The sequence below is a fragment of the Phalangium opilio genome, unplaced genomic scaffold (assembly GCF_054372755.1).
Source record: "Phalangium opilio isolate 3A_F unplaced genomic scaffold, DU_Popi_V2 ptg000011l_1, whole genome shotgun sequence".
Lineage (NCBI taxonomy): Eukaryota > Metazoa > Arthropoda > Arachnida > Opiliones > Phalangiidae > Phalangium > Phalangium opilio.
Window position 1 is genome coordinate 471,905 of NW_028324147.1, and position 24,905 is coordinate 496,809.

Genomic DNA, 24,905 nt, shown 5'->3' on the forward strand with positions numbered 1-24,905 from the left:
AATGGCTACCTTGGGTTGATTACATATCGTGACTACGCGAATCGTACCCTACCCTAGTTACCATTTGAAAAATGATAACACCCCTAGTTCTACCCAAGCTTCCTCCAAAAAAACGCACGCCTCTCGACTCTCAAATGACATAACAGGTCCGGGAAAAGAAATAAAATATCAACAATTTTGTTGAGATTACCTTTTGATGATCGTCGTTGTTCCCACAGAGGCAAGACGAAAACATTTTGTAGAGTTCTTACAACTCCGCGTACGCTGTAGTCGATTAAAGTGGCGCACTTCCTACATTGGCCGAACTTGTGCCAAGTATTTTGGCGCCAAATTAAAATCCGGGAAAGGTTGGTCGGTTTATTTCCAGCACGAGTTTTCTTCGCGCCAAAAACTGCACGAGACCAAGGCGGGCGTATTCGGTGTTGGGATTTTACGGTTTACCGTTCTAGCTACCTCTCTCGTCTAGCTCTTTTCATTGACGTCATACGTGGGCGCCAAAGAATACGCGATCTGTCTTATATGAGATATAAAGTTTGTATGTCCGGAAAAAGGAGAACGACGTTAATCGACGTTAATGGCCTTTATATACGTGTAAACACGAAGGTCTTTTTGCATTCAAAATTGCTATATTAAATAAATTATGTGCACCGTTATTTAGGATAATTATAATGTACACATAATACACATAATAGACCTACATTTAAAATGAGAAGACCAAGTATTTTGTATCAAATTTTATTTCAAGTAGTAACTTTTTTCATTTTCATTTTATCATCGTCAGCTTTGAAAGGTGATGGCAATAATTCATTCTTATAATAGTTCGTAGATTTGTAAAACCTTACATTAAATTAAAAGTTCATGACGTAAATAATATTTACCTTTCAGAAAGAATTAGCAACGCGCCGTTACCGCCTAAGATTTGAATTTATAACGGATAATCGGCCTCGCCCTCTCCCTAAACCATTGAAAGTTAGGTAGGGGTGAAGAAGAAAGGGGGTATACAATTTTCAAAGTAGAGAGACGTTTTCTCTCTGGACGCAGCCACCGCGGATTCTTGTTTCTAGCCCACGTAAGACGTCATAGTAAGGGAAAAAATTACTAGAGCCCCCCTACTACAAAAAGGAGAATCTCCCGCTTACCACCCCTGAAGGATGCTCCGACCTAATAATGCGAAGCGGTATACAGACCTTGGCACGAGACAACTGCAACAAACCGCGCGATACTTTTATAAACAAAATTAGCAGACGATTCTAACGCTTAACTAAACTACCGTTATCCGGAGATCTTAAACTAAGCCTTTTCGACTGAAAAATATGACTTAAATTTGGCTGTCAATTTTAAAATTTACTTTCCCGAAGGTTTTTGTCACAATCGAAACGAAAAACAAAAAAAGCAAAATCGAGTCTAACTGAAATGGAACTTTGAACTGACACGTACCACCAGCACGAATTCTAATTTAAATTTACATTTACTTTAAAAAGGGGGCTATTAAACGTTTCCCTAGTAACACTACCTATGCATTTTTTTTAAAGGAAAAATAAGAATTTTTCACGTTACTCCGTACACATCTTGGCCTGATGAAAAAAATTACTGACTGAGCGGCGGCTCTCGGGGGAGATTTTTAGAGCTCCTTGCGTAAGTCCGCCCGCCACCTCTCCCCCATCCCCTCCCCCCAGATGGGGGCAAAAAACGGGAGCGAATAAGAATCCCCCGAAATATAAAAAAAAATAGTCCAATAAAAAAAGCTTAATAAACCTTTAAAGAATGGAATAGACTTTCCGCCCCCTTCCCTAAGAAAAAGGCTTAGCTCTTAACTTAAAGGACAAGTCCAACTACTTCTTGAAATTTGCAGAACCACTGCCTTTAAATTTACCTTTCCTCGATGGTGCAACGTTACGTTGATTTACGCGAGACTTGTCCTTTCAAAAGATGTTCCACACGATCTTCGGAGGGAAGATTGCGTAGTTAGTTGTAGAGAAACACGCATAAACGTCCGGTAGACACTTTAAAGAATAGCTTTGGCCGCCGCCAAACGCCAGGGATAGAATTCAACCCGGGAGAAATGGAGGGATAGCGACTCTAGGCCTTCAACAGTACGGGAAGATAGCGCGGGGTGCCACTACTCTATAGACGGGGTCACGTGGGGTGGAGAGAAAAAGGCGCTAAGACGTTTTGGCGGGAAACAAACTGCCCCTGAATGGAAGGAATTATTTTCGTCTACAATTTCACCTCGGGCTGTGTTTACGCGAGACATAAAATAGGATTTAAAACCAATAAATTGAGCGCCATTATCGGGGAAAATCTTTCGCCAAAGAAAACACGTCCAAACTTCAAACTTGTACGTCTAATAGTTAAGCTTACAGAGAGAGACAGAAGTTTGCATCTTATACTTTTAGCTTCGTCTAGAAACTATAGTATTTGAGTGAATTGGAACGAAGGGGAAAGCTTTGGTAACACTTTCAAAGTTGCAAAATATAAAAAACCGGTTTTTCTATTGTCAATTAATACTGGTAGCGCTGAAAGGATGAATAGTATACATTTCACATAGGAGTAATCCATTAATGGTTTGATACGATTATACCAACCCCTTCAGGGGCCAAGAAGAACTGACAACCAACCCGTAACCTCTAGCGACAAAAAATCAACGATGACAAGCGGGGATTGACCTATTGACCTCTGTACTTTAAGGGTGCTCGAGGGTTCATGGTGTGGGAAATTTTAACCCGAGCTTTTTTTTCTCTACTGGTTGGAATGCGCCGTCCGGAGAAACACGTTACTATTAAACTTGGGCTTTGGAATAATTCAATGGAGGAAGGGCTTTTTTCCGTTCAAATAGAACGAGGTTTTTTTTTTTTTTTTTTTTTTTGAGTGTAAGCAGGGGAAGGAAATGAGGTTTACTTGGGAGGTGACGGATGGGGTGTGGGGGTCAAGTCACCTCCGGCGGACACGGGGCAGTCGGCACCTATAGGGTAGGATCGCCGACATGTGTCTTATTCCCTCAAACTTTGCCGCCCAGTAGCTTGGCTTACAGGAGTGCGCCACACTCCCGGCTAGAACGAGGTTCCGAGTGCCCCGCGCCGGGGGGGGGGGGGGATGATGGTAAGACTCGGGGGGGGGGGGGTCTTCAGTCAGGCCGCGGTCTCTCTTCCGCCAAACCAATTTCTAAGCCTACAAACGGAACGGCCTTCTAGGGTTGAACAGTTCCTTCATCCCCCCCCCCCCCCGAGACACTGTATCTGAGAGGGAGGAAGAGTGGTGTGAAATTTGGTCTATTTTAGGCAAAATTTGGCCTACTTTAGGTTAAATCCCAAGAAGATTGGTCTATTATTGGCCTAAACGCGTTGCCTCGCGATTTCATTGCCCCTTTAAGCGGTAATATTGGTGAAATGTAAATAAAGGGCTGTAAAAAGCAAAGTCAACGGAGCGTATATATTTTCTGAGGAGAACTGTACCATTACCACTTTGAAAAGATGCTCGCTTTTTGTAGAGGCGACTTTATGGCGTCAGTCAAATACAAGGGTAAAGACTCCTATTTTTTTTATTCAATCCAAATGTTCAATTTTACAAATAATCACATTTTTTTTGGTTTCCAAATGATGCAAAGTTGTAGTGTTTTATTATCCACATATAAAAGCTGATAAATTGTATTTTACAAACTTTTGTTAATTTCGCTAAATATTAAAGGCCACCTTAATAGACATTGTTTTTTCTTTGCTCACTAATAGATATGCATCCATTCATTATTTTTTGGTTTTGATATTAATTATTTTGTCTTTGTCTCCAAAACGTTTAAATTTTGAATTAAATTTTCTTTTTGGAAAAAATATTTTTGACTAAATTTAAATTCTATAATTTTTTTTATTAAATAGAAGTTTAATAATAATAATTTTAATTTTAATAAAATCACTCAAAATATATATATATATATTTTTATTCATTTGATTTATCAGAATGTTTATGGCGATGATGGTGGTGCTTTCGATGTCTGTCTGATTTCTTTTTCTTACAGTTTGCTGCCAATTTTTGATTTTTTTCCTCCTCAATTAAACCCTACATTCGCGTTTAATTTAATTATTATTAAATACATTTAGAGACTCGAATTGTTTTATAATAATTCCTCTTTAATTTTGCCAAGCCTAGAACCATAGCCCACTTGATCACGCGCGTCACGACGCAAGCTGGACGCGCGTGATCGAGTGGGCTATGCCAGAACCAAGCATTACCTTCTGGCTGGAGTCACTGGAAGAATACTCTGCTCTATCCCGACTTCTGGATTTTTTTTCTCTCTTGGACGATTTTTGGCTTCTATGCCTTCTACGTTTATGTTTACCGTGAATCTTCCATTTTGAAAGTGAGGCGCGGATGAAGAAATATTTTTAAAAAGGTTTGATATTGTTTGGGGAAAAGGAAAAAAATAGACAAAATTAGACTAAAATGCATTCTTGAATGAAGGGGTTATTGATTGGTGTAAAAAGGCGACTTACTTGATGACTAGGCACGGAACTATCACTGGAAGAAATGGAAGATGAAGAAGAGGAACTGGGAGACTTAAAAAAAATAAAACTAGTTGGCTCAGAATACGGCAATTTTGCCCAAATTTCAATAAAATTGCTATGAAAACAAACAAAACCTCACCCTTTTGCGTTTCTTTTTCTTTAAATGTTTACTCTAAATAACGAACAACACTTTTTAAAATAAGATTGGAAGTTAGAGCGCCAAAAACTGACCTCCGATGTTGAGGAAGAACTTTGCCCTAGCAATTTATCCCTATTTTTTTGAAGTTCATCTTTGAAATCTTCGTTTAATTTCTCTTCCCAAGCCGCTAGAGTATGGCAACCTTCTTTCTTCTTTTTGAGCAGTTGTTTCACTTCTTCCCTGAGGTTTAAGTTGCCATCAATACCTAAATACCTAAGCTACAAAGACCGTAAAGACGAGTAAACTTACCAGGATGGACGATCTCGGCTTAAATAATCCCTAATAGTTGGACCACTCGAGCCACTAGGGCCTCGAGATCTAGCCATGGCTATGGGATTCATGTATGCCTAATAATAATATAATTTTAATTAATTAAATTAAAAATTATAACGCCAAAATGGTCCACTCACGTATCTTGTATCTCGTTTCCCCATTTTCCCTCTGGGCCTGGACGTTATCACTTTGCTAAGCCTACTTTTACTTCGACGGATTTTCAAGCAATTTAACGACAAAATTCGTCATTTATAACGTTAAATTTAATTAAAACAATTAACTAAACTCTAATTTTGAATTAGAAAACGCGGCCTTATCTTAACCAAAACATAAATAGCTCCCCTATAAATATTCAGGGATGCCAGATTGAAAACCTTCAACCCGCCAAAATCAAATTGAAAACAAGCCCAAAAAACCGCCAATCGGTGTTTCGAAAAGAAGCCCAAAAACTGCCTAAGATCTAAACTATCCAGCCCAAAAACAAGCCAAAAATTTGTCGTGAAAATTTGAAATTAGTTTTTTTTTCAGAAATTTTAATGCAAATTCTATACTGACACCATTTTTAAAACGCAAAACAAAATGAAATCATTTTATTTAATCATGAATTGTAAGCCGCTCAAAAGGTTTGACAGCACCATTTGTCAGTTTTTTGGGCATTCTAATGATCTTCCCCTATTGGCGGTATTTTAAGTACAGAAAGCCAAAAAAAAAACCCCGACAAGCCCAATTTCCAGCCAACAGCCAACCATTTTATTTCAAGCCAATATTTTTGAGAAGAAGCCCAATTGGCGGCTTTCCAGCCCAATATGGCAACCCTGTAAATATTCCCCGGGAGTTGGATGATCTCATTTTAATTACGCTTATTTCCAGCCCAGTAATATTCCGGGAAATCACGGCCCACCCGATCACGCGCGCGCGGCAATGAGGCGGCGGTTTTTTAAATGACAAAGACACGTGTGTTTTTTGGAACATTTACAGTTTTTATTATTGCATAATACAAATGGAAATTAAAAAGGCGCGATAAATTTATATTAAACTAAGATCAGAAATGATTTTGGGGTTCTTTTTATTTCAGTTTTTTCAGAGAAAGGGCCCGAATTTTGCGTGTATTTTTACATATATTATTAAAGTCATCCGATTTTTGTTAAGCCTTGGTTGGGCAAAATTTGTTTCTCAAATACAAGGGCGCTAAATTTGGATAGGCATAATTTGACAAAGGGATAAGGGGGGCGAAGGAGGCGAAAGGGCCAATTATTTTCCTTTCAATGAAAAACGTTCGTATTTAGCGAGTGGAAGTTCATATAAATATTTAAAACTATAAAAACTTTAGACATCCAACAGACTGAAAACGGGGGCAACGAGGGGGGGGAAAGGATGATAAATACAATGTACCCTGGATCCCGCGTCGCAGGATACAAAATATCACACACCCCCAGAACGAAAAAAAAACTTTACAAAATAAAAAACGTCCTAAGAAAGGATCTGACAATCCCAAAAAGGGGAAGAAGAAATAGTTTTTCTATACATTTTTTCTTTTTTTGTTTAAACCACAGTTAGTATATTTTTGTTTTTACGATTTTTGAGTGTTCTATAATATTATGAAACACCAGATATATTCGCGCGCGTCTTCTTCAAAGACGAACGTTTCCTTTAAATTTTGCTCCGAGAAATTAAATGGGGGGAGGGAGGGAGGGGGGAATCAATCAATTAATTAACGCGAGAGGTTTATAAATTAATTGTTCATACTTTCCATAATTGAAATAAAAATAAAATAAACGCATTCGTTAACTTTCTTGTTTTGTTTAACGGGAAATTAATTGATTTAAACTTGGGGGGGGGGGGGGGGTACCGATTGTTAATCTGATAAGAATTTTAATTTAAAAACTATCGTCACTTTCCATTTGTTGAAGTCTAATATCGTCCGAGACTGATTCCATAACGGAACTATCTCGTGACGAATCGTGATCAGCGTTAGCGCTACCCAAACTACACGAAGCCGTATCATCCATGACAGCTGATGATTTAACGAAGCCACCGTGTTAATTAACAAAGTTTTGTAGGCTAATTGACTAAGTAGATTACTTACTCGGTTCGTGGGATGTTGATAGGACTTCTTCGTCGTCATTAGTATACCTCTTATCAATGGCTTCCTTTATTTGATTGTTGGCGCCTTTAGGATCCAAATCCATGGCCCAAGAAAAGTTAGTCAGAGCCAGATGAGTGTTGCCCAGTTTCTTGTGGACCTAAGCGGCCGCCGAAACAACGAATTAAGTAACCTAAGGAACCGAGGGGTGAGGACAAAGAAAGGGAGGCGATTAATTACCTTGCCAATAAGGAAAAAGACGAGTGACTCTTTGGGGACAATTTCTTTCAGTTCTTCGAGTTCTTTCAGAGCTTCCTGATGTTTGTCCAAGGTGAAGAAAATGGAAGCGCGATGAAATTTACATAAGGGGTTCTTGGGGTCCATGGCAATGGCTTTATTTAGCATGGCTAACGAGGCTTCAGTCTTCTTTAAAGCGTGTAAGACGACTCCGACGTGGCACATTAGCACCGAGCTTTGAGGGTGAATAGTTAGAGCTCGCTTAAAGTGAACTTCCGCCAGACAAAACTTTTCTTGTTTATAGTAAATCATGCCGACACCGTACCTTCAAAAGAAACGCCGCCTCGTTAATTCTAAGTAATTAAGAAGCAAGTATATATATTACCAGGCGTTGTAATGTCTGGAATCAATTTTGATGGCGTTTCTAAAGTTGCACATGGCGCGATCCATCTCTTCCGTGATGACGTGTTCGTGTCCTAAGAGCGTGTACGCGTAGGCAAAATCAGGGTCCACTTGAACGGCTCTCTCCAAAAATTTAATGGCAGTTTCGTGCTCCTTTTGTAAGCTGAAGCAATTGCCGAGAACGCACCAAGTCTACAAAGAGATCGTTAAACTCCCCCTCCTGTCCAGTCTCTGAATCGATTTGATTACCTGAGGGGCTTCTTTGGCGATATCTTTAAGTTCCATGGCCAAGGCGGAGAGGGCGACTTCCTGTTGCAAATGCCATAAGGCGGTGCTGTAATATTCCATTCCCTGCAAGCGATGAGGTTCCAAACGTCGTACTTCTTGAAATAACGTCACGGCTTGTTCGTATTCGGCCAATTCGAAGTGAGCTTTGGCCAAGAGCACCAAGACCCATCCAGTGTGAAGGTGATTTTGAGGAAGAGCGTTCAAGACCTCCATGGCTTTGGCGCATTGATACTGACCAAAAAATACTCGCGCTTTCCCCAATTCTTGCAACAGTTTCATTAAACCCTCTGAAAAGACAATATATAACAAACGCGACTTTTGGCTACCCGAAGTAATCTAAAGGGTCGGTGGTATCTTACCGGCCGAGTTCTTCTGCATGGACAAGGCGGCTTGACAGACAGAAAGGGCGCCGGTAATGACGGGTTTACTCTCGGCGGAATCCGATTTGTTCAGTTCGTTCAATTCGGTTTCTTTGGAGGAACAACTTTTGACGGCTCGAGATGCTTTGCTCTTTTTGGAGGTAGCTTTGGAGGTGGCGAAACGACCCGTTTTTGAGCTCTTGTTGTTCTCTTTAACCGAATTCGAGCTGCTAAATAGACGAGAGCTACGACGCACGTTGCTAAGACCACCCGCTCCCACCGTCGTACTAAAAGTAAAACATCTCCCCTCATTAGCGACAACGAACACTCGTTCTCTCTCTCTGTCTCTCGCGCCCGCCCACCCTCGAAGGAAACGAACCTGGTTTGTTGGGAAGTTGCCTGCGTGACGTTATTACTACTATTGTTACTGGACTGACTAAAAATTTGAAATTTGGGAGGATTGATTGATTGGCCTCGACGCAGACCCGTAATCTTCTCTCGCTTTGTGGGGGCGCGCGCCTCGTTGGATTGAGTGGTAATAAGCGCGGGAGACGAGGGCGTCACGGGCATAATGTAATTCTCCGTTCCGTCGGGAGGCGCCGAGACATTGTTGCTCTGATTGTTACTAGGCGACTCCACCAAAGGTAAGACGCCGAAACTGCAAGGTGAAAGACTTCATTTATAATTAGTATCGCGGCGTTAACTAGTAACTCCTTAATGGTTCTAAGTACCTGGGGGACATGGAGGAACCTGTTGTGCTAGAACTAGAATTGAAGAGACATCGGGCCGTCACCCGACTGGTAGGTTTTGATTTAGTCGTGCGCGTAGAGACGACGGGCGGCGCCGCGGGGGCGTTGTTAGGATTGTTGGAGGCCTGAATGGGGTGCCAATGGTCATTCTCGGGAGTCCAAACCTCGATGGAAGCGGAAGCGTCGATGGAAGATTGAGAGGTCGATCGCAAGAGGGCGATCGGGGTATTGATAGACACGGGGAAGTTACAAAAGGCTTTGTTGCACGATTGACTAGAATCCTGATAGAAAACCCCCCAACCAATTATTTTCAATGGCCAAGCCTAATGAATGTTCAGTTGTTGATACCTCTTTCGTTTGCGTATAGTTATTGGTACCACCGCCTAAAAGTTCCGTTTTGTTGTAGAGGTTTATCAAAGGATTTGATCCTTGACAGCTCGAGAAACTGTCAAGATTGGCCACCGAAAATATTTTAGTCGGATCGGGACGTTCTCCGATATTGATAAGAGATTCGTAAGAAGTCCATAAAAATGGATTCAGTTTTAGGCTTTTCCTGCAACGATTAATTCCGAATAAGCCTCGAGTTTAACCTCCCACCCCCAAAAAATGTCTAAAAACTGGGCTGACTTATAAGCGTCTCCTGCTCTGGATAATTTCTCAACTTTTGAACAAATATAGCCCAGAAGTTGAAGCGCAAAGGGTCCTGAATCACCAAAATCACTGGCTATTTCATCCGTGGATTTTGTTTTCCCAATTATGCAGCCTGTTAAGGCCAACTCCGCTTCCGAATATCTTTCAAATTTAACACAAAATTGGTAAGAATCAATTCTTTTTATCAAGGCTGGGTATTCAGATTCGGGGCTAATTACTTTTTCAAGTCGATACAGCATTTTGCTAATAAATATCTACACTTGGACGATTTACACCCTTTTGTTTGTAAAAGTGAATAGGCGGAGAAAACTTCACCAGCTTGATAGTAACAAGTGGCCAATAGGTAAAGAGACTCATCTGTTGTGACTACATCGGAAGATGGGTTGCGTATATATATAGAAGGGGTTTAACTAAGGGTCAAAGTTCAATTTATACCTTCAGCATAGAGTCTTTCTGCTAGAAAGATAGCGTCTGCAAATGCATAATGATCCAGAGCGTGTCTAATAGCTGCCTGTGATGGTCAAGATTAATGGTAATGTAAATTTCATAAAACATTTTTTTTATTAAATATGACGCCCATACATTGTAACTAGGAGACTTTACAGAATAGCTTCTGGTAGCAGGTCTATTTTGTTTTTATGTTTGTTTTATGTAAAATTGTATGAAAAGAAAAATATGGTGCAAAAATGTTTCGGTGCAAATAATTATTTGAAAAGTTATGAGTGTTTAATACTTTCGCTTACACAAAGGCTTAAGATGCATACCGTCCGCTACAAAAGCAATAATAAGTAGAGAAGGACCAAACACGTACAGGAGCCAGGATGAAAATAACTTAACCAAACCCAACCTAACCCACCCTAACCGAGTGATAAGCTATTTTCCGTCTGCAGGGGGCTTAAGTTGTTTATGAATTGTCTGCAGGGGGCTTAAGTTGTTTATGAATTGTCTGCAGGGGGCTTAAGTTGTTTATGAATTGTCTGCAGGGGGCTTAAGTTGTTTATGAATTGTCTGCAGGGGGCTTAAGTTGTTTATGAATTGTCTGCAGGGGGCTTAAGCTGTTTATGAATTGTCTGCAGGGGGCTTAAGCTGTTTATGAATTGTCTGCAGGGGGCTTAAGCTGTTTATGAATTGTCTGCAGGGGGCTTAAGCTGTTTATGAATTGTCTGCAGGGGGCTTAAGCTGTTTATGAATTGTCTGCAGGGGGCTTAAGTTGTCTATAAATTGAAGTTGGCACACTAGTAGCAGACAACATGGAGCTCTAAGCATTCTCATAAGCCAAAGTTACTTTTAAACTCTTGTAACTTTTTAAATAATTATTTGCGCCGAAAAATATTAGGGCCATAATTATTTTCATCCCATTTTACATAAAATAATCTTAAAAACCAAAGAGACCAGGAGCTATTCTGAAATATTTCCCTATTGGGAAACTATATACGCTAAATAATAAGAATATCTACTCGTAAATTTTAAGTAACTTTACTTTTAAATTAAATTAAATTAAATGTAAATAATTTAAATCATTAAAAAAATACAAAGGAATCCGAAAATTTTATAGGCCTAAGGCAATATCTTTCATTATTTAATTTAAAGGGTTATTTATAAGCCTAACATTTAAAAGTTCATAAAAATTTAATCTATCATCTAAATTAAATGACAAAATTAAAGATAAATATCGCAGATTTTACGATTGATAAACGAAATTTTGAAAAGAAGGGAGATGCCAATGACCGAGGCTTAGGCATCCACCTTAGGCTAATGCAATGTAGGGTATTTTTGTTGGAAGCCAACTCACCTGCACTGGTTCTTGAATGATCATTTTGCAAATTGTGGGCAACACTAGCTTTCTATTCGAATCTTAAACGGTAAAAGATCCTTTAAACGGTTTATAAAACTGCTAAGGCGTGCATAGATACGTCGCGAACAGAAACTAACTAAAATAAATCCGAAATACTATCATCAAATCAATTTAAATTCCAAATTTTAAACCTTGTCCCCGCAACGACAACCGAGAAAACGTTACGAAGGCGCCATTGTTTAGCAGCGGTGCTGCCAGACACTCACGAACCAAATCATTTTTGCCCAGTGACTATGGCCACCTCGCGTTGGTATTACGAACTAAATAATTGGCGCGCTAATTTTGAACCGCGGAAAACGATGACAAGCGTTTTAAACGATAAAAAAGTTACTTTTTCAAGCCTACACAAACATAAATACATTAAATAAATTAAATTGTATGTGTTTTGAATTGTTTTTCGTGTTTTATGGGAGTTTCAATGGGAAAAGTTGAATTTTTTTCTTTAAATATATTAAGGGAATCTCTCGTCCGCTCTTAAAAGCTAATTAGGCCTAACTTCCGGTGAAAATAATTAGATATACTTCCTAAACAGTGTTGTTCTTAGCAATTTTGGGAATGTACTTTTCTCAACTCTAAAACGTACTTTTCCAGAAAAAAGGGGGGAAAACGTACTTTTAACTTTCACCCCCCTCCGAAACGCTTAGCGCGCCATCTAAGATACAAAATATCTTAAATATAATTATAAGATTATTTTTTATATTAATTTATGGAATACTATTTATTTTATTCTAATTGTTTTATCGATCCATATTAATTAAAACCAAGTAATTAAAACTAAATAAACCACGGGAACATCAAGAGTCTCAAGCGTTAAAGTGTTAGTGCCACGTTTTTTGAAAAGTGGCTAATTTTCGTTTTAAAACATCAATTGGGTTATAATAACAGTAGATCCAAGGTAAAAAGTCTTATAGAAATTGATTCATTTTGTAATATGAAAAAGAAAATTGATATTTCACATACCTCATTTAAACGGAATTATAAATATACCCCTGGTGACGTCATAAGAGGTTGACCAGCGCGAGACAGATTTCATTACGAGAGCTAAGCCTAGTTTTTAAACATCGCGCGCGCGTCAAATTCGGTCACTTTGAAAGCGCCACCAATCAATTAAAAAAATAGGACTTGCGGAGTCGCGCGTGCCGCTGGCTCACGCGCGCTCGAATCGTGACGTCAACAGGGGTATATGGAGTATTCAACTGTCAAAATAGTTTGAAAAAATTCTGCGAGTAGGTTCCGAAAGCCCTGGTTTTAATAATATTTGAAAAATTATAATGCATTATATAAATAGATATTCTGAATAAGAAAGATTTGATCTTTCAGATGGGAATAAAACCTTTTAGTTTTAAAAATAGCGATTTTTGGTGACTCTAACACTTTAAGGAATGCTTAACCTCTCTACTCCGATAGCAGTAACACGTTTAGTCGTTTCCCCCGGACCCCCACTCAAGTTTAGCGCCACTCTGGAAAAAAAAAATTCCAGGGAAAGGGTTCAAAGGGTACAAAAGAACGATGAGTGATTGGCTCATTTTTCCTTTTGGCTTTTTTGCCATGCGTAGAGACTTATTTTTTTTAAAAAAAGGAAGTGAGTTGAAAAATAAAACAAGGTGTCCGCCAGATTAAGTTCGTCCAAAAAAAGAATCAACTTTTTTAAATACTAAGATATTAATTTCCTCGTCGTTATTCAAAAAAGTGCAAAATCGTCCCCCAAAAAAATTAAAAATTACTTCCCATTCTAGAAATTCCAAAAAGTACTAAATAACCTACCAAAAATACAAAATGTATTTTTCGTACTCGAAATTTGAAAATGTACTAAAAAAGTACATTTGTACTACCAAGAACAACACTGTTCCTAAATTCCGGCGAAAGAGTATCAAAGAAATGAACGTGTCACGAAACTATCCTTTGCGAGCTTTTCACGACACTGTACACTAACAAAAAGCCGCTAAGACCTCAAAACGAGTTTTTCTGGTTGATATCTATCGGTGGGTGACTCAGGTATGAAGGCAGCCCGTTTCGCAGGTATCCCAGCTGAAGCGTACCAAAGAGATAACTGACTCTCCTTGAGAAGTAAGATTTGGGAAGTAAGCTCTAGAGATAGAGGGGTAAAATTTAAAAAACCCCGAGCCCCTGTTCCGTTCTACCTGCCAACGCGTTGCCTTCCCTCCCCCGAAACTTTCCTGGATGGTGGAAAAACATTTTGGGGAAAATTCTTTTTGGGCAACGGCACTACAGTCAGTCCATGTTATGTTACAGTAGAGAAATCGAGGACACGAGCTACGTGTGCAGTGCACTCCTTTTTGGCGTACTTTTAGGCCTAAGTCACCTGTTTTATGGTCTCTTCTTTTCTACAAGATTGGTGGTATCTTCCATTTCCCTAAAACGCTAACGCTTCGGGATTTATTAAACGCTATCATAACGGTAACATTCGCCGCTTTCACGGACTTAAATCAAATCATCGGGATTACGCGCTTTCCCTAAATTGTTTCATCAAGAAAATTCCTCGAACAAATTGAAGCGGGTTTCACTCCGCAATTAGGATAACAGACGTAAGTTAACATTTCAAGTATTTGGTGATGGAATTATTTTTAAAATTATTTTAAGATTGAAAGTTTTAAAACCTTATTTTACAAATAAGCTTTCACTTATTTAAGATAACGAATCGCGAAGGTAGAAGCTTTAAAATGGGTTCAAGAAACCACGCGTTAATAATTCGGGAGGAAATTAATCGAGGGGCGAATCACTACGACATTACGAGAAATTACTTAAATCAAACCCACACTCGAATGATTAGTGATTTTCCCCTCGTTGAAAACAAAGATTATTCCGCCATTTAGGCTTAGAAAAAGTTGAAAAACCCCTTTTTCCATAAACCAACGTCTTAAAAATTTAAAAAGAAAGGTTGAAAAACTTTAGTGGGTAGATCAATTTTATAGGAGTGTTGGTTGTCCGAAAGTTTTAGACCTCCTACTCAAAAACCCGCTTAGATGCGATTTCCCTTTTTAACAAATCGACAAAAATATTGTCAAAGAATTTAAACAGATAAGTAAGGCGCCCTTCAAACTTTTGAAAATTCTCGAAAGCAACTTTAGCCCGGGTGCCCCAAATCTATATTTAGTTCGAAGGGAAAACTTTCCTTAAAAATCATAGACATCATCATCAAAATATCTTTTGATGAATGGAAAAAATCCATCGCCCCCTCCCCCCTTCTTTTGAAAAATATATCACAACAAAGTAGTTTGTACGCCTGAATAGCGATTATACTGGAAACCCAAAGACCTAGCTGGCGATCTTAGCTAGAGCCGTTTTCTAAGCAGCCAACCTAAAAAGGAGGTCAACTTAAACCTGATTTCAAATTTCGAACATTATAGTTTTATAAGACTTAATATCGTGGAATTGTGACGTACAAACGTACAAAGAGTATAACCGTCTAACTCGTCACTAAAGCGGAGCCTAGCGAAGATACTGGGAAAGACGTAGCGTGTAGGGTCAACCGACTTCACGCCTTACTGGGCAGAAACCAAATTTCTTTTATTAATCATACCGGTTTTCTTTTGATTACAATAAATAAGTGGAGCGACTTATTACCACCGTAGCCTGAAAGACAAAAACCACCGACTTCGTTCGTTTTAAAATTGCTATCATAATTATAATTAAGAAGCCAGAAATAAATTAAAAATTAAAATTAGTGGACAGGGTATTGAATTATGACATAAGTATGTTCGATAAAGCTGACTCGGGTCCTAGATTCTGGCGCCAAAGGCTTACTAAAGACTAAATATAGAGGCGGACTGCGAAACTACGTGCCGCGTATTAGTTAATATAGGAAGGGTCACACTTGTAAGAAGCATAAACTTATGGTTATGGTCGTTGCCCAGAAAATCAGTTTAGCGGTCATCCTAATCAATTTGTTCTTTGTTCGGGGCTCGTAACGAAATGATGGGGATAAGAGAGTCATCCTGTTTTCACACCTATAATCTAATTTCGCGTGACGTCAGTTTCGCGCCTTTCCCACGTTTTCCAAGCCTTTATTAAGAAAGAGCTGCGGAAGACTCGGATGCAATGGCGTCCGAACTAACGTATTTCGCGCTTAATTAGACTAAAGTCTTCGTGCCTAAGAAAAGAAAAGACAACATTTTGGCCGAGGGAGATTCGCTCTAGGTATTTTTCCGGCCCCAGTTAACTTTAAACATGATCTTCTCAAAGCTCGAGTTTCGAAACCGTTATAATAATCGTCAGGGCAGAACGTGGCGTAACGGTACGACCACATTTTTTTTTTCAAAGGATAAACCAGGCGAATAACTATCAAAGCATGACCAACGTAAAAATTCTTTATCCCGAGCCTTCTTTTCGAAAATACCGTCCGTGGTTCCTTTCTTTCAATATAGTCTTTGAGGGGCTTGGATTTTCCAGAAACTTCACGCTGAAAACCTACCCAACCCAGTTTTGGGGCGGATTTTCTTTTTTTAAGTTGCTCATTCAGTCAGGGACCACATAAATATAATCGCCCTAGGTCCCCCGTGACCTTCGCTAATAATGGAAGAAGGAAAGGGCAAATGTTCTCACTTGGTAAACACCTGATAAGAGAGCGGAACATTTTTGGTCAAGTACCTACTACATTGACAAAAGAGCTAAGAGAACCAATTCCAAGAAAAAAAACTTTCTTTTCAAATGGAAAGGAGTGAATGGCCCTTTTTACTTCGTTTTTGGGTTTTTTCTCTTTCTCTCTCTCTGGTGCAGTATGTTTGAGTGACAAGGACATTACGTCCAATCAGAAGCTCGTTATTCATCTTTTAAAGATGAATTTGACCTCTGAGAGTCAGCGCTCCTCGGGGTCAACGTCACTTATCTTAAAAGGGGGATCATTTGGGGTATCTACATTCTAAAATCAGCGCCACACGTGTCGCCCCACATCCAGGGGGGGGGACCAAATAAAGGGTATAACAAATTGGTTTCTAAATCTCAACAAGTTTCGTTTAACTTTAAACTTTCGCCAAACTTATACCAAGATTGAAATTTGGATTATTCTACTAAAGATTTGGTTTACTTCTCGGGTCGATTATGCTTATTTAATCACCGATTTTGACAAGTTACGCTGCCAGAAACTTTAACGAAACCGGGGAGGAGGGGGGGGGGTTTAGATTTTAGTGTTTGATATGATATCAAAGAGGAGGTAAGAAAAAAATCGTCCCAAACTGAATTATTTTTGGCCGCGGGCGAATGAGAACGCGGCGAGCAAGGTCGACCAGACCTAACAGGATACTTGGAATGTTTTGTATTTTTTTTTAGAAACCAGAGCTTTGATTTCGAGTCTTTGGGTTTGGCCTCGAAACACGATTAAAACGTTTTAGACTATAACCGTCCACTAAGCTTTAGCTTTGGAAATTCCCGATATTTAAAATAATTATTCTAGGCATATTTTACAACTTTAAGAAAACGAATTTCACGACAATCTTTTATTTTAAATAAATCAACAACAAGTAACCTTTTTCTCGAATTATGGGGTCGAGTTCAGGGGCCTTGAATTCAGACTTGACATTTCAAAATCTCCGACCCTCAAAAGGCACCGGGGAAAATAAACCTCTACCTTCAAAAAATGTAATATTTGAATAACAAAACTAATTTCTAAATCAACGAATGCGGCTTTAATATCAAAGGGATGGTGAAGCGACAGAGGCCTCTAGTCTCTCTATTGAAATACCGAAGAGAGGGGGAGTGATATTTCATCCTTCCTTTAAAAGGAAATCTTCCTGTGGTGGAAGCTTATGGGTTCAAATCGGGGCAAACTCGAGTTGTTCACCGAAATCGTTGTAGTGTAGCCAGGATTCTTCTTAATGGTGGAAAAGGGGCTACTTCCGGATTTAGCGGAAAAATACTGTATCATAGTTAAGGGGAAATATACGGTTCTCGCCTAGAAATGGCAGCTTAACATTACGTTCTACGGCGGAAATTACGTTTAGTGTCATGGCTAGATATTCTTTTGTTTTTTCCTAAAAATGATTTCTTACTATTTTGTAGTCAAAAGAGAGAAATATGTCGCCGCCGCCGCTCAGTTTTAAACCAAATAGTTACGTAATTTTAGTTGATTTACATCATAATTGCGACCTCAATTATTCAAACGTTTCTCGATCTTGCTCTAAATTTAAAACACCCTATAACGTCGTAATTGACTGGCGACGCTGACTGCGCGAGTCTTATTAAACAATTACAATAATGCTATTAAAATATTATTTTCAACGCGAATTCTTCGAGATACTAAACGTCTAAAGGTGGGTAATCAATCCCTAAATCGTCATTTAATTTCTAAAGTAATTAAGTAGGACCAAATTTGGGTAGTTTGGGACGTAGAGCGGGAGGAGACCACTTGGGCAAAATGATTTCGGGCTTTATTGATTTCCCAAAACAATTGGTTACCCCCTCGGTGAAGGTACAGTCGAGGGTACAGTTCCCGTGACTTTGTACGACGTTGTAAGTCGAACAATATAACCGTTAATTGATTCGATATGGTAGAGTTTAAAACTAAAATTCTAAATAAATTAGTCCCGAATTGATCTCTTTCCTTGGGAGAGAAAAGAAAGAAAAAGGAATTAAAAAGGAAAGCGGCGGGCTAGACATTGATACATTGGCAAGAATACAAGTTTTTAGTGTTTTATTCTTAAAAGGCCCTGATTAAAAGGGTGTAGTGCCCTAAGAAACCGGTCCTAAGTACAGGTAGTATAGATATTTGGTACGCATTTTCGCCGCCCGAGACACGAAAGCGGGCGCGCCAGCAAGGTCTCAAAGCATGACGGACAAAAGGCGTAGGCACCCTACCAGCTTTCACTTTACTTTTTAAAAAAGTAGACCACCCGATTTTAAAACACACTTTTAATTCTATTGTTATCTTTTTAAGAAAATACATATTTTCACGATTAGGTTTACCTTTGAGTTGACCCCTATCCCGCCAAAGGTAAAATTTCGCGGGGGGCCAAGTTACGCCTACCGTCCGGGCCAAATCGTTTGACCTATTTATTAAGTTCGATAATTTAAATTTACCTAAGGCTTACATATCGATTAATTTGAATTTGGTTTTTTTTTTAATTTCCGTAGGAAATGAACGTCGGACAGTCGTGACCCGGATAGAAAACAAGAGCTTTTTTAATTTATTGCGGCGAGAATGCCGCCCACGCAATCGCATTACCAGTTATCTCAAAATAGGAGACCCTCCTCGATTCAATCCGAGGATGACGAATCATTTGACGAGGATGAGAGGGCACCACTCACCGAAAACACCTATCAAAGGTCAGTTTCTAAGCCTTCAACCCCCCCCCCCCGTCACGTGTTTCTTACCGGGGTTATAAAAAATGGACATGTACAAGGTTTTGGAGTTTAATCGTGTTAGTTTCGACTGGCATGGCATATTGTCATGTCGCGAACCAAATTAACAAACAAAATGGGTCCAACCATGTTAAGCGGAATTGAATCTTTGCAATTTAGCCGGACGGAGATGAAAGGATGGGACGTCTTTATCGTCACCCCCGATGAAGACGAGGACGAAACGCAGACGTCCAAAGCCATAGAAGTCATCCTAAAGATCTTCAAGATCTTCGTCTATTTTTTCACATTCGTGGTAGTGCTGGTCACCTCCGTTTTGTCAAAAGGAACCCTCCTGCTCATCACCTCCAACAGTCGCGGCGCCAAAACCTTACAAGTATGCAACAAAGGATTGGGTAGAGGCAAAGAATTCGAGGCGCACATTCCGGAAACGGAAAGAATCGCTTGGATATGGTGCCTATTCTTTATTCTGGTTGTTCCCGAACTCTTTGTCCTGTTCAGGAGTACGAGGATATGCGTCTTCAAGTCGCACACCAAACCCAGAGGAAGCACCTTTTTCATGGTAAGTCTATTTTTCGTCGTCATCGACGTCAAGGGTGGCCCAACGTACTAACCGGTAAAATTGGATAGGTCTTTTTGATGGAAACGCTTCACACCATCGGTCTAGTCTTGTTAACCTTCGTGGTACTTCCCGATTTGGATGTCGTCAAAGCGGCCATGCTGACTAATTGTCTTTGTACCTTGCCGGCTTTCCTATCTTTGCTTTCGCGTTACTCCGGGGAAGACAAAAGGCCGGGAAAGGTCATCTTAGATATCCTGTCGTTGTTGGCGCAAGTCACCGGTTTCGTCATTTGGCCCCTAATCGAATGGCGCGACCGTTCTTGGGCCATCCCGCTCAGCGTCTTCTTGGTTTCCCTGGGATGGTGGGAAAATTACATCGACCGTCGTTCGCCCTTGGCTTGCATCCGAAAGTTATCCGAAATGAAGGAAGATTTGAGAAAGAGTCGATACTTTACGTTCATCTTCATGTCTCTTTGGAAAATGTTGCTCATCTTCTGTACCATGCTCGGCTTCTTGTACATGACGATGGACGATATTGGAAATTTGTTTAAGAGCTTCAGCGCCGCTTTCAAAAGTCACCCCATCATAGTGGAAGAGATCCGTCAATCGTTAAGTAGCCAGAATCTTCCCGATTTAGTCACGGTCGGACCCTTAGAAAAAGAACAAGTACCTTCGGACAACATGGCCCCGATCTACGTGGCGTTGATTCAAATTTCGGCTTCGCTTATTTGCTACGTTTTTGCCAAATTTTCTTGCAAGATTTGTATTCAAGTACGTATTTGTAGTTGATGGCGGCTGACAGTACATCGGGGACGATTCTAAATAACGTCCATCCTCTTTTAGGGTTTCAGTTTCGCGTTTCCAGTCTCTCTAACAATTCCCGTCACCATTTCTCTGCTGATCGCCGCTTGCGGTGTCCGTACGGAAGACTCCTGCTTTTTCCAACAGTACTTGCCCCGATATCTCTTCTGGACTTGTCCCGACGGCGATTTCTTCCAGGAGTTTGTGACGCGAGAACACGCTTGGATATGGATTCTTTGGTTACTGGCGCAAACCTGGGTTGCCGTTCACATCTGGACTCCAAAGGCTGAGAGATTGGCTTCCACCGAAAAGTAATTTTCCCCGCTTTTCCCGAGTTGAAAGTCAATTTTGACGAATGCCATCTTCCTTTTGCAGATTATTCGTCAATCCAATGTACGTTGGCGCTTTGATCGACCAATCGCTTGCCTTGAATCGCAGACGAGACGACGAAGGCGAGATTAAAAGCGAAGAAATAGACTTGGAAGTCCCGGATGACAACGACATATCCCAATACTACGAAACCATCTCTTTGCACACGGAAACATCAGGATCGCAAGCCGGTGGAGCAACTAAAGAGGTCAAGGGTGTCAAGAGCGGAACAACGGCGACGACCAACGGCGGGGTACCCATTAACCGCTCCTCGGACCACATTACTCGAATTTACGCTTGCGCCACAATGTGGCACGAAACGTCAGAGGAAATGATACAAATGTTAAAATCTATTATGAGAATGGACGAAGATCAAGCGGCCAGAAGAAACGCCCAAAAGTACTTGCGGATTGTTGACCCAGATTATTACGAGTTCGAAGGTACTTTTTCCTACTCTCTTTAATTCCAGTAATGAATACCTAATTCCAGTAATGAATACCAGATTCTAATAATTTGTAATTTATTTTAATAGTTCACGTATTTTTCGACGACGCTTTTGAACTGAGTGACGACGATGACGAAGAAATGGTTGTGAATCGTTTCGTAAAGTTGATGGTTCGCGTCATTGACACAGCGGCTAGCAACGTTCACGAATGTAACGTTCGTCTCAGACCACCAAAGAAACTTCCGACACCGTACGGAGGTCGATTAGTATGGACTTTACCCGGAGGAAATAAACTCATCTCTCATTTGAAAGACAAAGGCAAAATTAGGCACAGGAAACGATGGAGTCAAGTACGTCGTCCCTGTTCAACTTCAACCAAAGAAGTATTATCGTAACAATTAAAATAACCACGATTTACTTTAGGTGATGTACATGTACTACTTATTGGGACATCGTCTCATGGAACTGCCCATTGACGTCAACCGCAAGGCGGTCATGGCCGAAAATACTTACATCTTAACCTTGGACGGAGATATCAATTTCCGACCTCAAGCCGTCCAACTTCTGGTCGATTTGATGAAGAAAAACCGTAACTTGGGCGCCGCTTGCGGTCGTATCCATCCAGTCGGTACGGGACCCATGGTGTGGTACCAAATGTTCGAGTACGCTATTGGCCATTGGCTGCAAAAAGCCACCGAACACATGATCGGCTGCGTCCTTTGTTCCCCCGGATGTTTCTCGCTTTTCAGAGCGAAGGGTTTGATGGACGACAATGTCATGAGACGATACACGACCAAGTCCGACGAACCGCTCCATTACGTCCAGTACGATCAGGGTGAAGATCGTTGGCTTTGTACCTTGCTGCTCCAGAGAGGTTATCGAGTAGAGTACAGCGCCGCTTCGGACGCCTACACTCACTGCCCCGAAGGTTTTGGCGAATTTTACACTCAACGTCGTAGATGGGGTCCGTCTACCATGGCCAACATTATGGATTTGCTTTGCGATTACAAGAGAACCGTCGCCGTCAACGATAACATCTCAGTGCCGTATATTATCTACCAAGCTATGTTGATGATCGGTACCGTCTTGGGTCCCGGAACCATTTTCCTTATGTTGGTGGGTGCTATGGTCGCCGCCTTTAAGATCTCCAACTGGTATTCCTTCACATACAACATTTTCCCCATTTTGTTCTTCATGTTCATTTGCTTCGTGGCCAATAACAATATCCAGGTAATCATTAATAGATTCTCGTCACCTAGCGGTACTCGGGGCTATAAATTTATTGTTTAACTCGCAGATATTACTAGCGCAAATCATGAGTGCCGGATACGCCTTACTTATGATGGCCGTACTCGTGGGTACTTCGATCCAGTTAACGGAGGATGGTGTCGGTTCGCCGTCTTCCATTTTCTTGATAGCGCTGTCGTCGAGTTTCTTCATAGCGGCGTGCCTCCATCCGCAAGAGTTTTGGTGCGTCGTTCCCGGTTTCTTGTATTTCCTCAGCGTTCCTTCTATGTACTTGTTGCAAATCATCTACTCGCTCGTTAACTTGAACGTCGTCACGTGGGGTACTCGTGAAACGCAAACGAAAAAGACCAAGAAAGAAATGGAGGACGAAAAGAAAGAGGCCGAAGAGATGAAGAAAAAGAAACGATCGGACACCTTCTCCTGGTTGGGAATGATGAATTCCCAAGACGACGAGGAAGGAAGTATATCCATCTCCTTGGCCAACCTCTTCAAATGCATGTTTTGCACCTATCCCAAACCCAACGACGAAAAGATCCAATTGGCTCGTATCAGCGACCAATTGGAATCTCTGACGAAGAAACTCAACTCGATGGAGAGACACATGGAAGGAGGCGGTACCGGCGGTTCATTTAGTCGAAGACGCATCTCTAGCGGACGCGGACCGACCAGGAAAAGCGAAACTTTATCGTCGGTGGCCGAAGGCGAGGAAGATCCGGGTGATTTCAGCAACCCGGAATCAATGTCCGAGGAAAGTGAACGATTAGAGCCGAGACAAGAACGAGATGACCTGATCAATCCCTATTGGATCGAAGACAAAGATTTGAAAAGAGGCGAAGTCGAGTACTTGTCCGGACCCGAGATTCAGTTTTGGAAAGAACTGATCGAAAAGTACTTGTACCCCTTGGACCAGAATAAAGAGCATCAAGCTCGCGTCGCCACCGAATTGAAAGAACTTAGGAACAAAGTCGTCTTCGCTTTCTTCATGACGAATGCCTTGTTTATCCTGATTGTTTTCTTGTTGCAATTGAACAAAGATACGTTGCACATCATTTGGCCTTTGGGTGTCAAGACCAACATAACCTACATTCCGGAAACATCCGAAATTCGTATCGACAAGGAGTATTTGGAATTGGAACCTATTGGTTTAGTCTTTGCCACTTTCTTCGGATTGATTTTGATCATTCAATTCACGGCTATGTTGTTCCATCGGTAAGTTATTGACACTCGTAATGGTAGTTAACATCGTACTAACTGGAAGCCTTTTTTCCCTGACAGATTCGGAACTTTGTCCCACATCTTGGCCTCGGTCGAATTGAACTGCTTCAACCGCAAGGTTGATGAGATCAGCGACGAAGCCTTGATCCGCAAGAACGCCGTCCAAATTGCCAAAGCCTTCCAGAGATTGAAAGGCATCGACGGAGATTACGGGGGCACCAAAGGCGGAGGCTCCGATGACCACCGTCCCGCTAAACGAAAGACGATCCACAACTTGGAGAAACGCAAGAACCAGACGAACAAGATCGGGACGTTAGACGTGGCCTTCAGGAAACGATTCATGAGCTTCAGCGCCAATGAGAATCCGGGCAAAGAAGGTATATTACCACGGTTTATTTTTTCCACGGGGCTTCTCTTTCTAAAACTTCTTTTCGAAATCGTTTTTCAGTTGGAACGCCAGTCTTGAATGGCTTACAAAGACTCAGCATTCGCCACGACACTTTGAAGGCTTTAGAAGTGCGTCGCAACACCGTCTTTGGCGGCAATCCCAGTCGCATGAAGACGCTGGGCGCCAAGAACGAATACGCCGCCAACGGAGGACATCGTCGACCTCGGCCCCAAGTTAGTCCCACCCGCCGAGCCGATCGACTTTTCGCGGGAACTCCCAACGGGGACACTGGCTTCAATAACAGCGGCTACGAAGGCAGTTCCGACGAAGAATTGGGAAGGTTGAGGATGCAAATCTACGGAACTGGTTCGCGTCATAGTGCCGCGGGATCCACATACCGAGAGGAACACGAGTCGGCTTTGACACCGAGAAGACCGAGTAGACAAAGCAATTTGTAGGATGAACGCGACAATTTCAATTTTAGACAATGGCCAAAAAAAAAACGATTTTACTGGAAAGTGAAGAAAAATGGATTAATTTACTACAAAACGCGATTTTTCCGCGTCAATTTTTTTTAAGTGTTGTTATTTTTAAATGGACGAAATCTGATGATGACGCGATTTTTCGATGAGATTAAATACAAGTTATTAACTCAAGGCCAAATCATGTGATTATTTTTAAATAATTGAAACTAAACGGATACTTCTCATTTTTCAACGATGTTTTTCTTTTGATTTATGTAAAAAGACATTCTTTAAGATTTTATTGATATATTAAAGAAATGTTCTACGAACTTGTCGTTTTTCTTTCCAATAATCGACCCTAAGGGAGGCTATTTTAACTAATGGTCAACAAAATGGCACAGTGGGAACAGTTACCGAGTAATTGAGGGAGCTTGTACGCCCAAGCTCCGGGCAAGAGGTAAAATTGAAAAATAATTTACTTATGAAAGTTTTCCGTTTAATGCGCAAGGTC

At 40.8% G+C, this 24,905-nt stretch overlaps 4 protein-coding genes and 1 long non-coding RNA gene across 13 annotated transcripts in view; 2 read left to right on the forward strand and 3 right to left on the reverse strand.

The window, feature by feature from the left end:
• by (focal adhesion protein tensin) overlaps window positions 1-3,089 on the reverse strand; it is a 73,230-nt gene extending 70,141 nt beyond the window's left edge. For 7 of the 8 annotated variants that reach the window (XM_089856715.1, XM_089856695.1, XM_089856740.1 and 4 more), the window contains exon 1: window positions 191-398. In XM_089856715.1, the coding sequence (XP_089712841.1) occupies window positions 191-235 (45 nt within the window). In that variant the 5' untranslated portion in view covers window positions 236-398. Of the gene's footprint in view, window positions 1-190; window positions 399-1,873 lie in introns of those variants that run through there. The other variant, XM_089856690.1, reaches the window with a different exon arrangement.
• A 431-nt stretch (window positions 3,090-3,520) lies between these two features.
• On the reverse strand, window positions 3,521-5,356 carry LOC149709650 (uncharacterized). Its single transcript, XM_089856801.1, has 7 exons — window positions 5,106-5,356; window positions 4,945-5,042; window positions 4,728-4,875; window positions 4,636-4,668; window positions 4,485-4,547; window positions 4,224-4,337; window positions 3,521-4,050 (listed from the first exon to the last, which is right to left on the reverse strand). The coding sequence occupies exons 1-7, from the start codon at window positions 5,127-5,129 to the stop codon at window positions 3,931-3,933; spliced, it is 600 nt and encodes a 199-aa protein (XP_089712927.1). The 5' UTR covers window positions 5,130-5,356; the 3' UTR covers window positions 3,521-3,930.
• On the forward strand, window positions 4,250-4,563 carry LOC149709651 (uncharacterized). The gene is made up of 2 exons (XR_016375948.1): window positions 4,250-4,384; window positions 4,453-4,563. It is a non-coding gene; the product is annotated as an uncharacterized LOC149709651 (long non-coding RNA).
• A 571-nt stretch (window positions 5,357-5,927) lies between the features above and the next one.
• Cdc27 (cell division cycle protein 27) lies at window positions 5,928-11,795 on the reverse strand. 2 transcript variants are annotated; one of them, XM_089856794.1, is made up of 13 exons: window positions 11,530-11,795; window positions 10,173-10,248; window positions 9,956-10,103; window positions 9,714-9,878; window positions 9,435-9,639; window positions 9,069-9,367; window positions 8,717-8,995; window positions 8,338-8,624; window positions 7,940-8,265; window positions 7,674-7,882; window positions 7,292-7,613; window positions 7,055-7,211; window positions 5,928-6,982 (listed from the first exon to the last, which is right to left on the reverse strand). In XM_089856794.1, the coding sequence occupies exons 1-13, from the start codon at window positions 11,551-11,553 to the stop codon at window positions 6,846-6,848; spliced, it is 2,634 nt and encodes an 877-aa protein (XP_089712920.1). In that variant the 5' UTR covers window positions 11,554-11,795; the 3' UTR covers window positions 5,928-6,845. The 2 variants fall into 2 exon arrangements, with proteins under 2 accessions (XP_089712920.1, XP_089712911.1); XM_089856785.1 differs by having other exon boundaries at window positions 8,717-9,010.
• A 1,949-nt stretch (window positions 11,796-13,744) lies between these two features.
• On the forward strand, window positions 13,745-24,723 carry kkv (hyaluronan synthase-like protein kkv). Its single transcript, XM_089856815.1, has 11 exons — window positions 13,745-14,138; window positions 18,679-18,870; window positions 19,066-19,465; window positions 19,534-20,235; window positions 20,308-20,576; window positions 20,641-21,074; window positions 21,167-21,429; window positions 21,503-22,309; window positions 22,377-23,536; window positions 23,603-23,919; window positions 23,991-24,723. Exons 2-11 carry the CDS (start codon window positions 18,746-18,748, stop codon window positions 24,386-24,388), a joined length of 4,875 nt encoding a protein of 1,624 aa, XP_089712941.1. The 5' UTR covers window positions 13,745-14,138; window positions 18,679-18,745; the 3' UTR covers window positions 24,389-24,723.
• The last annotated feature ends 182 nt before the right edge of the window (window positions 24,724-24,905 follow it).

What these genes read in the sequence shown, in the direction of transcription:
- LOC149709650 (XM_089856801.1), bottom strand. Translation starts at nt 5,129, where the DNA reads ATGGGGAAACGAGATACAAGATAC. An exon ending in GTTCCGTGCCTAGTCATCAA is followed by an intron (nt 4,338 to 4,484) that starts GTAAGTCGCCTT and finishes TCAAAATGGAAG; the next exon opens with ATTCACGGTAAACATAAACG. An exon ending in CCAGTGACTCCAGCCAGAAG is followed by an intron (nt 4,051 to 4,223) that starts GTAATGCTTGGT and finishes ACGCGAATGTAG; the next exon opens with GGTTTAATTGAGGAGGAAAA.
- Cdc27 (XM_089856785.1), bottom strand. Translation starts at nt 11,553, where the DNA reads ATGATCATTCAAGAACCAGTGCAG. An exon ending in TCGCCAAAGAAGCCCCTCAG is followed by an intron (nt 7,883 to 7,939) that starts GTAATCAAATCG and finishes ATCTCTTTGTAG; the next exon opens with ACTTGGTGCGTTCTCGGCAA. An exon ending in ATCAACATCCCACGAACCGA is followed by an intron (nt 6,983 to 7,054) that starts GTAAGTAATCTA and finishes TTAAATCATCAG; the next exon opens with CTGTCATGGATGATACGGCT.
- kkv (XM_089856815.1), top strand. Translation starts at nt 18,746, where the DNA reads ATGCCGCCCACGCAATCGCATTACCAGTTATCTCAAAATAGGAGACCC. An exon ending in TGGCCAATAACAATATCCAG is followed by an intron (nt 22,310 to 22,376) that starts GTAATCATTAAT and finishes TTTAACTCGCAG; the next exon opens with ATATTACTAGCGCAAATCAT. An exon ending in ACGGCTATGTTGTTCCATCG is followed by an intron (nt 23,537 to 23,602) that starts GTAAGTTATTGA and finishes TTTCCCTGACAG; the next exon opens with ATTCGGAACTTTGTCCCACA.